The sequence below is a fragment of the Nipponia nippon genome, unplaced genomic scaffold, assembly GCF_047370975.1.
Source record: "Nipponia nippon isolate SJK-2023a ecotype South Korea unplaced genomic scaffold, ASM4737097v1 scaffold_5, whole genome shotgun sequence".
NCBI classification, from domain to species: domain Eukaryota; kingdom Metazoa; phylum Chordata; class Aves; order Pelecaniformes; family Threskiornithidae; genus Nipponia; species Nipponia nippon.
In genome coordinates, this window is record NW_028262369.1 from 44243427 (window position 1) to 44259806 (window position 16380).

A 16380-nucleotide genomic window follows, 5' to 3' on the forward strand; every position below is an offset into this window, starting at 1 on the left:
CGCCCATCAGCCGGCACTCTACACCGGCATGCAGCAAACACCAGCTCCCACCACAGGAGGCAATGCAAAGGAATGCACACAGTTCTGGAGGAGTTGTGATCGGAGAAGTCAGATTTCCATTGCCATCACTGCCAAGGCTGCTGAAAGAGAAGGACAAGCATGTGATGGGAGTTGTGAGGGTTCAGGTTATGTAAGGTAGGGGTGTGCAAGGGGGGATGGCTGGGGGCAGAGAGCAGGACTGGACCCAAAGAGATAAACTTGTCAGGAAATACAGCTTCATCATCCAAATTCTGTTTAGCAGAAATCTGTTTCCATTTTCTCCGAGTTCTACAAAGAAATATCCTCAGACATTATGTTTTAAAGTATACTCAAACATTATATTTTAAAAGAATATACGACATTCTAGAAGTACATTTTCAAAAAAAACCCGAGCATTTCTTGTGTGACCCTTCCTTCTCTAAACCAAAGGTGAGTATATGAGTTTGTAACATTGTTATATGCACAGCTTCTCAGGAGCATGAGAAAATGACCAAGGTCTTGGCTTTTCAGTCTGTGCAAGTGGAAGACTTTGAGTAAGACAATTATTTCTTTTCATCATGAAGTTTAAGGGTATTGATACAATATATCTTTAGAAATATATAACACACTGATGATAGAGGAATTTATTTTGTCTAGATTAATGGCGATATCTTTGTTATTTTTCAATGCTGGCATGACTTGACAATCTAAAAATTGGAGAAAATAATTTTAAATAAAATAAAGCAACTACTTTGAAGTGAAATAATATTTTGCAGTTATCTGTTCCTTGAGGATCTCAGGTTATTTCAGTCTTCACTAATAATTAAATTTTAACACCTTTGTGCATCAGGACTGATAAACAGAAATATAAGTATGTTAACCAGCATGTCAAAAGTAATGCAAGAACCATATAAAGCAGAGGGAAACAGTTCTTACTCATGAGAGTCTTTTAACTCTGGGCTTTTTAATATCCTGAATTATTTTAACATTTTGTCATAGTAAGCAATATCAACATCCATGTTCAGAGGCATTATCTTTAGTTCATAGGCATGTAGAAGAACTTTTCAGACATTAACCCAAACACACACATGTTGAGTGCTCTCTTTCTAAGTCTAAGCCAGGTCTATTGTTATTCAGATGTTTTCTACACTGTAGAAAAACTGTAGAGCTGCTAAAACAAGATTAGTGTAATCCTGTTACTATTGCGATACTTATTAATAGTAGCCTGCATAATAATATCGTGAAAAATATGTCGGTTGCCTCTACGTAGTCTTCATCTGTATTGGTCAATGTGTAATACTGAATTATGAATTCTAACTGCGTACTTATCAAAGCATCACTTTTGAAAAGACAAATAAGAGGCTTTGAAATTTTGTTAAGAGGCAATATAATTAGATAAACAAAGACCGTTATTTTGTGTTTTGGTGTGAGCATCTTTTGGACATTTTTGCTGAATGATATTATAAGTCAATTTAAAAAGTGTTTTCAGCTAAAACACTGGTGAAGGCTATCGCATTGGTTACACCTGGGTAGCACATTGCAGAAAAACTAGTGTGCCTGAAGAAGATTATGTTGGAAAGCGAGCATCTATTATCTATGTTTTCCCATCTAATGGCTGCTCTCTCATGGAGATAAATGCACAATGATACCTAGAGCGAGTCTGTGTGTAGCAATAAATATTGTTGATGAAAACTATTACGAAGCAGCTAATAGCTTTAATTATTTGATACATTAATTTATTAGTTCTCGGTTTTGCTGAGTGCTACATGTCAGCTCTTTGAGTCATCTTATTGATCTTCTGATGAAAAGAGTAGGAAAGTAAAGCGTTACACCAGTTAAAACCCTGCTTACAGGAAAGCACATTATCAGCCAGTATATCTCAGGAAGGAATTATGATATAAGAATCTGTCTGTTGAGTGTCATTTTTAAATTTTACTGTAATAATTAAAAATAGACAATAACAGGTAATATTTTTAAAGGCCAAGATAAACTAGAGGGGATAAAAAACATTTGCAAATCTTTAACATGTTCCTGATATATTAATATGAAGTTGCTACAGTTCTGACCAGTGAGATTAGAAAGAGGTACATATATGAAATCGGTATTTCTAATTGTCAGAGTATTTAAACATCTTATGGAATTGCATATGACACTTAAGTGGACAAGATTGCACATTCCTTTTTTAAACTTCATAGTTTATAAGCATTTTTATAGCTGAGAGTCTCCAAACTCCCTTGGAAACAGTAATCAGCTCTACTGTTGCATTTATCTGATAAGCAGTGCAATCTAGTAAACAGAACTGGAATTCAAAGGACCTGGTTCGTTCCCTTCTTTTGTTAGCATAGGCAAATCATTTGACTTTCCTTGGCATCAACTTCTCCGTTGTTCACTGGCAATAACAACTCTTACTCTGAAGAGCTTTGAGAGACCTACAGAGCAGTGTTTTTGTCCCCATTCTAGAGCCAGCTCAACAAAAGCACTCCGAAGCATTTCATACACATTCAAAACAATAAGTCAATGTAGATTCAGAAAGAAGATCTCCTGATTCCCATCATTGCTGCTTTAACAAAAAAAAAAATACCGCTCACATTTCATATGTTTTGTAGGAACTATATAAATGTTTTACCTTTACCTTTGCATTGCAGCTAATGTTCACATAAACTCTGAATGCTCATCTCCTGAGAGTTTCTACGCCATTTACTTTGCACATTGGTGTTTTGGTCTCCTATAGTAGAGTATTATCCTGGTATCTTCAATCTCTCTGTTTTGCAAAATGCACACAAGAGTAATACGTAATGACATATAAATATAAACTTGGCTTTACTTTTACTTGTGGTCACTGTAACAGAGCTGATTATAAGTCACACTTATGTAAGTGTGACTGCCTTTTTTCAGTTACATACCCATTCCATTTTAATATATTTTATATTTATGATAATGTAATTAAAGATTTCTGATGTTTCCATTACAAACGCTGTTTCACGTAGTTTAGAAGTTGATCATAACATATATTTCCAATAGATTCTGTTACTAATTTTTCAAAATGCCCCACGCAATTGGCTTTAAGCCAAAGCAGCAAGAAGAAAGTTTGCAACATTCAAATTATTTTAGATCACAAATAACTTTAGAAAAGCAATGTTCAAAATTTAACTTCACATGAATATAACATCTTCTGTGTAAAAAATAAATGAATACAACTAAGTCTGCTTTAAAAAACTAGCCATTACAATGCAAAATTTTTACTTTGAATTCAAAGAATTTTTCTACACAATGTTTGCTATACACAGCAATTATTGTAAAATAAAATTTGCAGAACCAACCTTACTCCATCTGAGTGATACTAACTGATTAAAAATTTAGCTCTTTCTTAACACCAAAACCAGGACATATATTATTAAGCTAAAACAACTATGCTGCTTTGGGCAATAAAAACTTTAAATAACTCATTACTCTCTTCTTCTTTATTAAACACATCATGAGCACTTTTGTCGAAATGCCAGAGAGTACACACACATGCACAAACGTATCATATATTTGGGGAGCAAAAAATTAGGAGAGAGTAAATTTTTTAAAATACTGTCATTAAATAACATAAGATTACTATTTAATCTTAAATTTCCCACTCAGCAGCTCTCTGAAATCATTTGAAGTTTTGTCTAGGAAGAACTTCAGGATCCAGGGCCATGCAGATGTTTTGAGGAATACCAATACATCCAGTATTTGTCCTCAGATTAGTACTACTGTGGAATGTCACTAATAGAAGCCACCAACACATTCTCTCTCTCTCCCCTTCCCTGAAAAAATTTTAGGAAAATAATTATTAGAATAATTCTAATCCCCTAAATCATTAGGAGGTATTTTCATTTGTGATTATCTTCTCTGGTTTTGCTGCCAAATAAAGTAATAAGTACATGAGGCTATTTCATGGGTTTTGGAAGTCTTCAATGCAGCATTGATTGGGAAGAATGGCAGGAAGAGAAACTTTTGTCTGTGTAAACAAAGAGAAATTATTTGCGTTCTTTTGTGTCCAAAACATTATTGCAAGTCAAACACCCTAGCAGCTAAACATGCAGGAATATTCAGCCTTTTATATAATTCATAATCATGTATTTGAATTGCTGGCCTTTGCATGCTCCTGCTCTGGTTTGCTCTCCAGGCTTTCTTCTGCCTTTTTGTGCTCTGTAAAAGTGATACTTGTTGCAGCTCTGTTTAATAGTTCTTGGGAACTTTTAAGAAAATACTCGTGTCGTGCATGAAGCTGAAAACGCTGCTGTTCAGGCAAAGCCATCCTGCTAGCTTTTTGGATAGGACTGAACTGCCTGACCATAGGTGTCTAGTGCCACTGCTAAGGAGCAACGGCAGTTGGTGGTTCCACAAGGAGAGAGCAAGCCAGGACCAGGAGGGCACTGAGGGAGGGAAAGGGGGGTGGGGGGCAGCACGGCAGGGAGCTCCCCAGCACAAGGTCCCTCCTGCAGCACCCAAGCCAGGCGAGCCGAGCAGCTCCGCTGGCAGTAGCGGGGTCAGTCGCACCCTGCACACTGACAGATAAGCCTCTAGTGGCGAGGCAGGTCTGGGGTCCCACCAGGAGGTCAAATGTGCGAGGCCAGGATGGGCCAAGCCCCCCAGGTCACTCAGGCAAGGACCAAGGCAAGGGCCTGAGTTCAAATGCATTCCCAGGCTGGTGGGCAGAGGGTGCTTGAGTGGAGACCTCAGATGAGGTTTTTCACAGCTCTTGCTCGCAACTCAGGGGTTTCCACACGAGCCATGTCCAGTGTTGCACAGCTGCACTGGATCAGAGCAGACATCAAACGCAGCCAGAGAAGCCATGCGCCGGGCGGGGAGCCAGCAGGCAGGGGGGCTGCAGGCTGCCCGCAGCAGGCAGAGCCTGCTAGCACACCCAGGGCCCAACAGTTGCCTGAGACAGGCGGGCATCCCCCGGCAGGCCTCCTGCCACCACTCCCACAAGCCGAAATCTTGCATAGGTCTTACGACATATCTGCCAGCTCCATGTAAGTGTCTGAAATGCCCTCTGGCACCTCTAATGGCAGTAGCTGCTTTTATTTAGGGAACCAAATCCCACCCTCCAACTGTTCACAGATAGGGCCTTTTGGTGACAACTTCATCTTCTGTATCTGAGGAGTTTTTGTGCTTAGACAGTTTTTATTGATAGTGGTTACATCCAAACCCTGACCTTGCTGTTGGCACTAGACAAAAAAAAAAAAAAAACACAGTAGTTTCAATTGGTTCTCTTCCTAGTTAAGGAAAGAGAAGACAAATCATGTAAGAATGTTCATTTATCTCCAGGAAGATAGAAATAATGGCACTGCAGCTTACAGCTTTGTAAGTGGAATATGAATGATGGGGGGATGTAGTCCCTTTTGAGCAACTAAAGCTTTGATGTAGCGTATTGCTCTCCTGAGATTATCCTAAAATATGATAAGGGTCATACCAATTCAGTGGTGCTCCTCCATAAGCAAAGCAATAAAAAGAATGGGGAATTTTTTCCCCCACTTTGGGAATCATTGTCTTTTGGAGAAGTTTAAAATTGGAACCATCAAAATCAGAAAACGGAAAGGTTAATCAATCATTTCCTGAAACTGAGGAAGACTGGAAGGTATTATCTTAACCATAATTCTTAGATAACTAAATCTGGATTTGTTTTCAGCCATTTTAACCAGTAATCTTGTGTTGTTTCTGCCAAAGCTACTATGGCTTCTCTATCATGCGAGAGTATCAATTCCAAAATTCAGTTCTCCCCCTTGTCCTTTTGGCAGATTTGATGTATTTCTTCTCATTATCTTTTATTAATTAAATCCAAGGATTTTAGATTAAGAATAGAGATGGAAAATGAGAAAGCACAGACACAACCCGTGAAATAGAGTAACTTGCTACCTCTGCTATCGTTATACCATGGTTAAAATAAAATTTGTTCTGAAGAGGATTTTGCGCTTTCAGTAGTGAAACATAATCAGCTAAGCTTACCCCTGTGGATGCTAGGATAAATTGGTACCTGTTTACAGGAGAGAGGAATCGCCATCCATTCTGGGGCTGTGCACTGGGGAGAACTCTGAATAGCAGCTGCATCTTGTAGAAACTCTGAAGACTTTTCCTGCAATTTGATTAGAACTGGCTTAGCTTTGAAGTGAGAATTGTGCAGAAAGAACAGAAATTACATGTAGGCAATCTAAAAATTCTACCAGAAATTTTCAGCAAACACAGTACCTCCATTACACACCTATTCATTTACTCCCTGATAACTTAATAAAACTGGTTTGATAAAAAATCAAGTGTCATTTCAATTGTGCCTCTAACGGGCATTTCTAAGACAAGTCAAAATGGAGATGTCTGCCTTTAGAAACTACTTTCACTTAGTCAATGTTTATTTCCTTGTATTGTTGGCAATAAAATTAATCACAACATTGTTTCAACTTTGCGCTGGAGATCTTTGTATTAATGTTTGTCACTTTATGACCTTAACTTTGACACGGTGAGATACGCTTTAGGCTTGTACTCGTCTACAGTGATTTATTTTGTCTTAACTTTGGAATGTGCCTTGGTAGATAAGCACAAACCAGTTTTCTTTTCATGCTATCAAAGCATCTACCTTACCTTCATTTGATGGTATCCTAAGATAGTTTTACTGATCCTACTACAGCAAATGTTGAATTAGTGTCACTTCAAAAAACCAAATCATTATGAGTATCTCATTTAAAAGAGCAATAGCTGTTTTTCATATCAGGTATGTCTGTGGTTTAAAACCACTGAAGAAGTCTGATCAACACTGACACATGTATTCATGGTAGCAAAATATTTAAAAACCATTTGGCAGTAACTGTGACTGGTGACAATAAATTAAATTCTAATAATAATCTAACAGTAGATCTAATTGGAAGACGGGCAGGGGGAGAAATCGAAGTGACAAAACCTCTAAGTCAGTTCTTAGCCACTGGTTATTCAAATGAATAAGATACTTAAGTTATAAAAATTTGAGGTTTTGTCATGTGCTGTGCAACACTAATTGTAACAGCCATAGCTGTAACTTTTTAGAAGAAGCCTGACTACCAATAAGTTTTCCCCATGCCCTTATATCCTCATTCCTAATATTTACTTTATACGAGTGAAATCTCATGAGTCAGTGGAGCTCTACAGAGATATCTTTAACACATAACAAGTATATATTGTATTTTTAGGCTTGTTTCCAAATAATGGAAATAATTTGTTGTTGCTAACGCTGGCAATTTGAAAATATTTTTATTGTGGTCACTTATGTTCTGATACAACTGGAAACAATTTTAAACCTTTGCGTTTGAATGAGACTAAGTGTTTTGCATTCCCCGATTCCATTAATGTCTATTTGACAAATTGTGGGAAAAATATTACTAATACCTTCACGACTGCAGAGGCTTTCTCGTGCTTGTTTGCTATATGTATGTGCAGATATTCTGTATTCTTATTAGGCATACACACAAGCTTCCTCATTTGTTGCAATTTCTTTTACATTCTGTGATTGGTTTTGCTGTTTATTGATTAAATGATTATATTTTTAGAGAATAATGCATGTTAGTTACAGAATCTTTGTAGTATGCATAGGAACTAATTTTGTATTTGACATGAAATCGCTTGTGCTTGGCCTCAAGTTACTGAACTTATTTATATAGTGAGATGAAATCTCCTAATTTTTTCATGGCATTTCAATGTGCTGTTCACAGCTCGCTCTATATAGACAACCACTGCATGTACTGAAGCTACCTATGAACATCAGTACTGAAAACATGGATTTGACTATGCTTGGTTTTCTACTCACTTCTTATGCTGAGACAGAATATTCTGTTAGCATGTGCGCTGAAAACTTCCTCATAAATGAATCCAAGAAACATTCATTATTAGATAAGAAGTACCAAGGAAACAGAGAAAAAAAAGCCAAGAATAATTTCTTCCTGCATACTTTCAAAGTTAGGGACCTGCATACTTTCAAAGTTAGGGACGACGGGTAGAATCCAAGATCAAAAAATTCTCATTATTTCAGTAGTGCCATTCACACAAACTACTGACGAAGAGTATGGGAAATTCAGTGCAGCAGAAGTAGGGTCAAAGCTTGCATCAGTGCTTTAGAATAGACCAAAATGTTGTGTAATATATTCAGAGCTGTCAACCCACCAACCTGTCCAGGGACTATAATACTGATGATCTGGGAGACAAAAAGGAGAAAAGTGAAGAGATGGTTTTAAAGAGAGAGGCAGAGAGACGGCTGTAACAAATGATACCACAAAAAGAGCACACCGAAGAAAAATAGTGATGGGAGAGATCATACAAAACATTGCTTGAAATGAAAGACTTAAGAATTCAAGAAACAAAGCAAGGACCTCTAATAAGTTTTCTTTCTGTGACTTTATCATTGGTGGTCTTTATGCTGTTTCCACAAACCATGAAAATTTCATAATAAATCCAGATTTTGATGCAGAAAGTGAACACCACCTATCTCAGATCAAAAAAGGTGTCCTTTTGAATACGTTCATTTCTTTTTTGTTAAGTCAACAGCCTGTCCTTTCTCATCTTTATGTGGCTGACCCACCTGAATAAGATGCTACTGTAGACAAGTTGTACAAAAATTATGGTAGCACAAAGAAAGGTACAAAATGCATTTTCTCCCCTCCTGGATGGCCTTCAGGAAAGACAGGAGGCTAAAAGAAATTATGTTTAAGTCCAATAGCGTATTGTTTTTCTGTCTGAGCAGTAGGCAGAGAAAAAGCCCTGTGCATGTGCTCTGAAGCTGCCCAGACACAGTAACCAGAAAGAACATAAGCCAACAGCACAATACTGTGCCTGAGGTGGCCCTCCAGTTCGAAGAGAACAAGGCTTGCACTTGTGTTACTGTGTCTGTATTGCTGCTTCAGAACTAAAATCAGCCACAGTCGTCTATCTCTTTTCTTTCAAGAAGCTGCACAGGTATTAAAGTTGAGTTTTGGACAGACTCAAAAATTTTCATGTATTATTCAGAATTGAACATTTAAGGGGAAAGTAGACATTTGTCAAACTATGCTACTCTCAATACATTTCATTAAATACCCAATATAAATTCTATGAAACACTAGCACATCTCTTACCCCTTGAACTGCCTGAGCCGGTTGAAAGACTGGATATTTTCCCCTTGTTTTCCTTTTTTATTCCATTTCCAAATGTAATAACATTGGAAGTACAAATCAAGAATATTTTGTGACTTGTGGCATGGCATCTTTCATCATCATTCATAGAGGTCTTACCCTAAAAAAGAGGCTTCAATATTTTATTAATAATTACTTTGGAAAAGATTTTTACATTTTAATTCAAAAATAATAATAATCTCTTGCTAATTGCAGGGGTTTGGAGGCGGGAGGGGGAGTTGTCCCAAGGACAGAAAAACTTCAAATAGCTATCCATTTTCACATGTGGCTTTTTTCAGTCTCCTTTGTATAGTGTTTTAAGGATCCCATAATTGGACCATAGCTTAGATTGTAAATTGATGAATTATGAAAAGAACATTAAAATTTTCCCTTGATTTTACTTAAATATTTCACTTCCCGCAGTAGCACAGATCTGGAGACTGTGCTCAGAAATATCCCCCAAAAAGGCCTGCGAAGCTCTCCAGAGCAAATCAGAGATCTCTGGTTTGTTTCTTAAATGATCAATTTGATGTTCTGTCTTCTAATTAATGAAGATCTCCCAGCAAACCCACAGCTGGTTCAGCCACACAAATCTTAATAGTCAGGTGTCATTACTTCAGAATTAGTTCTTTTACTTGCCTTGCATCACTTCTCTGAGTTTCATTCCTTGATCAGAACTTGATACCTGATGCCTTTCAGATTAATTCCAACTAATTTTTCATGGTTGTTACTTCTAATGGTGAAGGTAAGGCAGCGCTGGTTCAACACCTCTCAGCAGCGGAGGCAGCATTTTACTGCTTGGACTATAAGAAGGGGCAAGGGCATGGCAGGTAGAAGGTAGGAGGGGTACAAGGGGCAGGCAAGCCCAGTATTGCCAGGCTCGCTGCTCCTGCTGCTTGGGGAAACGAAAAGGCCAAGGGCCTGGCACATGCCGGGGATCCCCCAGCCCTGCCTGCACCCCCCCAGCACCAGCTGCAGCAGCTCTCCTTGGGCTTCAACACCAAGCAAGGGGTCTGCAAGGTCCTGGCCCTTCCTGCCCTGCTCAGCAGCTCCCAGGTCACTGCCTTCTCTGAGGAAAGCCTAGAGCCCCTTCTGAAATAAAATGTGTTATAACACGTACCCTAGAAAAATACTATGTTAACATCAGAAACATCGTTAACTTTCATAACAACAATTAATATACTTGCCTTGCTTTGATCATGGCAGCATGTCAACAACTTTTGTTTAAAGCACAAATTTTGCTTTAAATTCGGTGAAAGTGCTCCAGTGAAAGTACTTCTCTTTAGGCCTCGGTTGTGCTACGCTCATTAGCTGTAGCTAATCTAACTCCTAAACTGAATAAACATAATTAGTTAATGTTAAAGTTTTAAAAGTAATCCTGACCATGCTTTTGGGAAGGTGGAAATGGTATTAGAGTTGGTCAGAATAAAATTAAAACAAAATTGGCAAAAAATAAATACTGGGATTTCATAACATTTTCAGAAATTTTTCATTTAACTTCCAAATCACCACAATTGCTGTCTACATGATACATATATGTGTGTACGTGTGTGTGCAAGAGAAAGAGATACAAGGATGAAACTAAGGTGAAGAAAGCTGCGACAATACAAGATTAACAGCTCAACACTTTTCAGCTACGTAGTAGTTTGCTGAGAACATTAAAATCTACCTGTTTTTACTTTAATGCGTTTCTGTGAGCAAACTTTTAAAAGCATACAAGAATAATGAAAGAAAAGCTTTTGATCCCTCCCTTCTTTAATTACATTTAAAAAACTTTCTAATGAGAAATAAATGGTCTGACTTAAAAATCAGCATCTATAACATTGTATCCAGAATTTTGTAGACAGCAAGGATTAGAGTCATTTAATAGCAGCCTGCATCAGCGTGTCAGGCAGAACAGCCAGCATGGAGCAAAACGCCACTTCAGCCACCCATCTCCCGCAATCTGTAACTACAGATCAGAATCTGGGCTGATGGCCTCTTAAAATAACAGGCTGTAGTTGTCACAACAAGTTTAAAAACTGGAAAGCTATTGGAAAATAAATGTATTTTACTGAATACTTGGAAAAATCTGGATAATATATTCCGGGCCAAACATGAAGTGAAATATCTCATCTGCTGTTTAAGAAGTGGTATTTAATTAACTATTGAATTCCACTCAGTTATTCAAGGCAAATGATGGTCAGTATTGATGGGACAGATATTTCACCATTTTCATTGCCTGAACTGCAGGAAGCATCCCAGCAATGAGTAGTCTAGAACAACCAGATTCAGTAGCTGTACCATCAGATAAAGTATTCTGATTTTGCATATTGATACAGCTAAATATATACAATATGAATAATAAAGTCAGCTTTAAAGATACATAGCCTCAGTTATAAGAGATGTAACTCAAATATTGACTTTTAAAATACAGTTGATTTTTTTGGCCTGTTATCATTATATTCTTCTGGGTTGTTACTCTCATCACATTTATTTGGTGGTGATTTACTGTTCCTTGTACATAATAGAAACACTATTTTTTGTAATGTATACATAGACCATTCAAATTCAGACATATGGCTGTCATCAATAATATGTGTTGTTTGTTGTACCTTAATATTCAAATTTTGACATTACAATTCAGAAACTGGACAACAATGTTAAATCCATAGTAAATAATCCAATGTTAGTAAAAACCTTTGAGTGCTAAAGGAATCACTGAATAAAAAATATTTAACTGTTCTCTCTCAATTGCATCTATGAGTTTTTAACACACTAAGTTGTTATTTGGCCCACTTGGATGCAGAACATTAGAAAGCAGTTGTCAGAGAGTCCGTCTAGAGTGAGAAAATTATTTTTCTGAAAGCAAGCCAGGACAGATAAGATTACCAGTAAGGTTGCTAGTGCACAAAATTGTACAGATTTATGTAGAATTGCATGACTTAAGAGCTTGGACTGTTTTAATTTTAGTTCTCATAATATTTGTGTTGCTTTTAAACGTAAGTAAATTAACATTTATAAAACTGTACTTTTTTGTAGTAATAAATAACAATGTTTAAAGTAAAATCAACAATATCTTCCCTGTTCTGAATTATTTAGGGTATTTCCAGGCTAGGGTATGCTTAAACAGCGTATAACGTTGCAGCTGCTTCTAACCCAAATATTTTTTTCCCTAATTCTCTGAGCAAAAATGTTTACTGTTACGTTCTGCCTAGATAATAGGTGCAAGATCTTTACTAAAATTGCCTCCCCTATGGAAGACAGAGCTGTAATCTAGCACATATTCTACTAGTGATGTCATCTGGAATAAAACACAGATTGAGACATTTGAGTAGTATGTTCCTCATATCTCTACCTATTTACCCAGGGAAATATTTCAACTGCTATTAAGTAATACAAAGTAAAGCTGCTAATTTTTCAAATATGATATTATGATGCTCTAAAACTTTTGCCCGTGTTATTTTCTCTTAACCTTTCTGACAAATCTGACTTCTGAAGTTATTATATCTGGCTACAATATCTAACTAAGATAGTTTTAAGATGCCAGTTACCCTTGTACCAAAGTAGCAAATCTAATAAGATCTGTAATGGAAATAACATTATCTTTTATTTCCATATGTATATACCATATAAACCCCATCAAATAGCATGCTGAATTTCCTACCTGTGCTTGCCTTATCTTTTTTGCGTAATTTTTCCAGATCATTAATACCTGCAGTTCTTGTTTATAAAACCCTGCCTTCTCATATGGATTTTTTTAATTCAGCAAAGCCATGTTGGATTTTTTAACCACTGTTCATGCTTTCCAAAAGCTCTAGATACGTTGTCCCTTTCAAATAATAACACACCCACCTACAGTTCCCGTTCGGTAATAACTATAAAAATGCAGATGCTGGCACAAGGCAGGTATTAATATTCATATTATTTCATTATTAATTTATTAATGAATATTATCATAGTCAGTGGTCTGAAGTGAATATGGTTCTCCAAGAGTACAGCCTTAAAAAAAGAAAAAAAAAAAAAAAAAAAAAAAAAGGATGAGAACGTATCAAATAAAAAAAATTCAAACTTGAAGTGTTTAAAAAACCACATCCCCTGTTTACATGTCTCAGGAAGAGGGGGGAGGTAGCGTTCTAATCCTGGTTTTAGTGCAGAGTTTCTCCTGTAGATGAACTTATATTTATTCTGCTTTTCTTTCCCTCCCTCCCCTGCTATCTTGCAGCAAATGTATGTGACAATGAACTACTGCATTGCCAGAACGGAGGAACATGCATCAACAATGTGCGATGCCAGTGCCCTCCGGCTTACACTGGCATTTTATGCGAGAAGTTGAAGTGTGAAAGGGATCCAGGAGGCTGCAGCCAAAACTCTGGCCAGGGGGCAATATCACACGGGCCTCTATTACTGCTGACTGCTCTACTAGGAGCAACTGGACTTTGCATATGCTAGACTCCGTATGGTTGATGGCATCACATTCAGACTGCTTCAAATGAACGTGCCACATGAAAACAAAACAAAATCCAAGCGTTTGCTACTGAAATTCCAAAAGGAAACAAGAGAGAAAAAATAACCGCTTACAAACTAAGAAGGCCTAACTGAACTAAGCCATATGAATCAGTTACGGACAGGGCTCTGAGTCAAGACTGTTCACCTCTGGCTCGAGGCAAGTCGGCAGCTGCCTATTCTGCCAAGTCAATGCTAGCTGCAAAGCTTACACAGGACTGAAACGGCTTTGACAGCCCCCAGAATGAGAGGAGAATTTAAGAAAAGTTTGCTACTCCTATATGGTGCGCTACTGTACCTCCGCCCGGTGTGTGGACCGACCAAATAAAGGCATTCTTTGCTGTCAGTGCATTGTGGGTATAAGGAAATCTGTAAAAGCTGCCATATTGGCCTGCTTCAGTCCCCGAATCCTTTCCAACCTGTGCTTTAGTGAACATTGCTCTGTAACCCTTGTTGGTTGAAAGATTTCTTTGTCTGATGTTAGTGATGCACATGTGTAACAGCCCCCTCAATAAAACTCAAGCCAGTCATATCCTTGTATACCTTAGCAGCACTGCATCAGTAAGATGCTGTGTTCACCTACTGTACAAGAGTGGCTATAGAACAAAAAGTGTATTTATCCTTTTGTATTCAAATGAAGTTATTTTTCTTGAAATAATGTACAATGTAGATTTTTTGTATTATTGCCTATTTGTGTTACCAGACAATTTGTTAATGTATTTAATTCTAATCAGATAAGAGAAAAATATTACTTTTTATTTAGTCCTTTTCTTTTTCCTTTCATTTAATTGTGCAGAGATTCCTCTGTATGGGCAACGTGCTGGCATCAAAGAATATCAGTTTACATATATAACGAGTGTAATAAGATTCCACCAAAGGACATTCTAAATGTTTTCTTGTTGCTTTAACACTGGAAGATTTCAAAGAATAAAAATTCCTGCATAAACAGTTCCAGGATGACGTATTGCTATTTCTTAAGGCCTTTTTAGAAAACAAAAAAAAAGTTGATCGTTTTACCACCTAGTACGTGGAAGAAAAACGGATTCAACAGTGGAAATTACATCATAACAATCTAATCTGATTTTATTTTTACTACTGTCATTATTTTTGCAAACAATTTTAAACGTAAAGGGCATCATTTGTTTGAGGAAGATTTCATCAAATCCCAAGCTTGGAAAAGGTATGGGAAGTTGAGTAGTTCTCATCTTTGTTCTCTTAATTCATCACAGAAATTATTCCAAGCCTAATTTACAAGGTATTACAGAAGCTCGTTTTTAATTCATACCGTTTTTGTGGATTCTGGCAGTAACAAAGTAGATATAGCCACATCTTATATTGTTTCTCCACAAGCTTCATTAAAATGTTCTGTTTATATATGTACCAGCCTGCCTAAGAAACTGCAAAAACAGCAGCAATCACAAAAAAGCCAAGATTTAACTTTTAATAAAGTCAAATTTAATATTTAGAAGGAATGTCAAAATATACAGCAGCGCATAGATAAAAAGTGCTGCTCCAGCAAATAAAGTTTGTTTCAAGTATTGCCCAAGGTGTACTAAATTCTTGTTTCTGCCTTTTATTAGGCCAATTACTGAGTGTGACAGAAAAGGATAGCAAGAATAGAGAGGCAAGCCAAAGCCACAGCAGTGTTTCAAAGTCCTGGGAAAAAAAAAATAAAATCAAAAAGTAGCAAGACTGTGCGAATTCATTTCCTGGCAATTTTCATCATAATGGCTATAAATATTTTACCAACATAATAGCCTAGTATGGAAAACAATTAATCAGCAAAAGAAAAATTCCTGAGAGAAATAAATTCTACCTGGCTGCCTCTTCCAAATGGTGAACAGAGCAGAATTTAGGGCACTGCCTTCTTGGATAAGCTCTTTCCGCTGAAGAAGCGAGTTTTGCAGGCCAGTACCCAGCCTCCAGAAATGGGGAGGCACATCAGGTCTTCATTTCTAACAGAATCCTATGAAGACGATAACGACGAAGACAACAAGCTGGTGCTTGTTCAGGCTGTCACCTTGGCCCTTCCCGTAGAATGTTTGCTATTCACACCGCCACTCTCTTTCCGTGGGCTAAACAAGATAAGGCAAAGATAAATTAAGAGCTTGGCTGGTTGCCAGCCATGGCCTACATGAGATTGCAGGTATATATTAGAAGGATGTTCAGGACAATAAATAGAAAATTATATTGCAGACTCGATGAGGAATATAAATGCTAATACAGGTGACATGCAGAGCCAGAGATTACCTATCATTAAGTGGATTTCTGGTATTAAAATGTGGAATTTAAGTTTTCTTAAAGCTTATTAGCACCGACCAAATTCAGATTGTGTAATTATTGGAAAAGATGCACTTTAATTGTCATTATAAACTCAAGGCTTTGTGAAAGTGCTAAGAAAGCATGTTATGCACGTTTGGTGAGAAGGGATTCTGCCAGCAGTGCTGAAGTATAATGAATATCAGATCTCAATCAATTCAGCTGCATCCCAATTTCATATATTTATGATATTCTAAACCAGGACACAGTATAAGACTTTCCACATATTTAGCTACCATTTTGTGCATTTTATCCTCCCTCACCTATTAATAAAATTACAATTTTATACAGGAGTACATTCAGTGGAAAGTTTTCTTATCAGTCACCCTTTTCTTCAGCTTCATTATTTTTTCCTCTCAACTCCACAGAATTTCGCTAATTGAAAATTTTGCATATAAGTTTCTGCTACTGTATTCCA

The 16380-nt window shown here is 37.2% G+C and overlaps 1 protein-coding gene and 1 long non-coding RNA gene across 10 annotated transcripts in view; one reads left to right on the plus strand and one right to left on the minus strand.

Moving 5' to 3' along the window:
- Positions 1-14776, plus strand: part of NTNG1 (netrin G1) — a 158074-nt gene extending 143298 nt beyond the window's left edge. For 6 of the 9 annotated variants that reach the window (XM_087733632.1, XM_087733634.1, XM_087733630.1 and 3 more), the window contains one exon: positions 13363-14775. In XM_087733632.1, coding sequence (XP_087589758.1) covers positions 13363-13589 — 227 coding nt within the window. In that variant the 3' untranslated portion in view covers positions 13590-14775. Of the gene's footprint in view, positions 1-13362 lie in introns of all 9 variants that reach the window. The other 3 variants (XM_087733637.1, XM_087733636.1, XM_087733638.1) reach the window with 2 other exon arrangements.
- Positions 2683-15512, minus strand: LOC148052163 (uncharacterized). Its single transcript, XR_015699076.1, has 3 exons — positions 15460-15512; positions 6029-6127; positions 2683-2779 (listed from the first exon to the last, which is right to left on the minus strand). It is a non-coding gene; the product is annotated as an uncharacterized LOC148052163 (long non-coding RNA).
- Between the last annotated feature and the right edge of the window lie 868 nt (positions 15513-16380).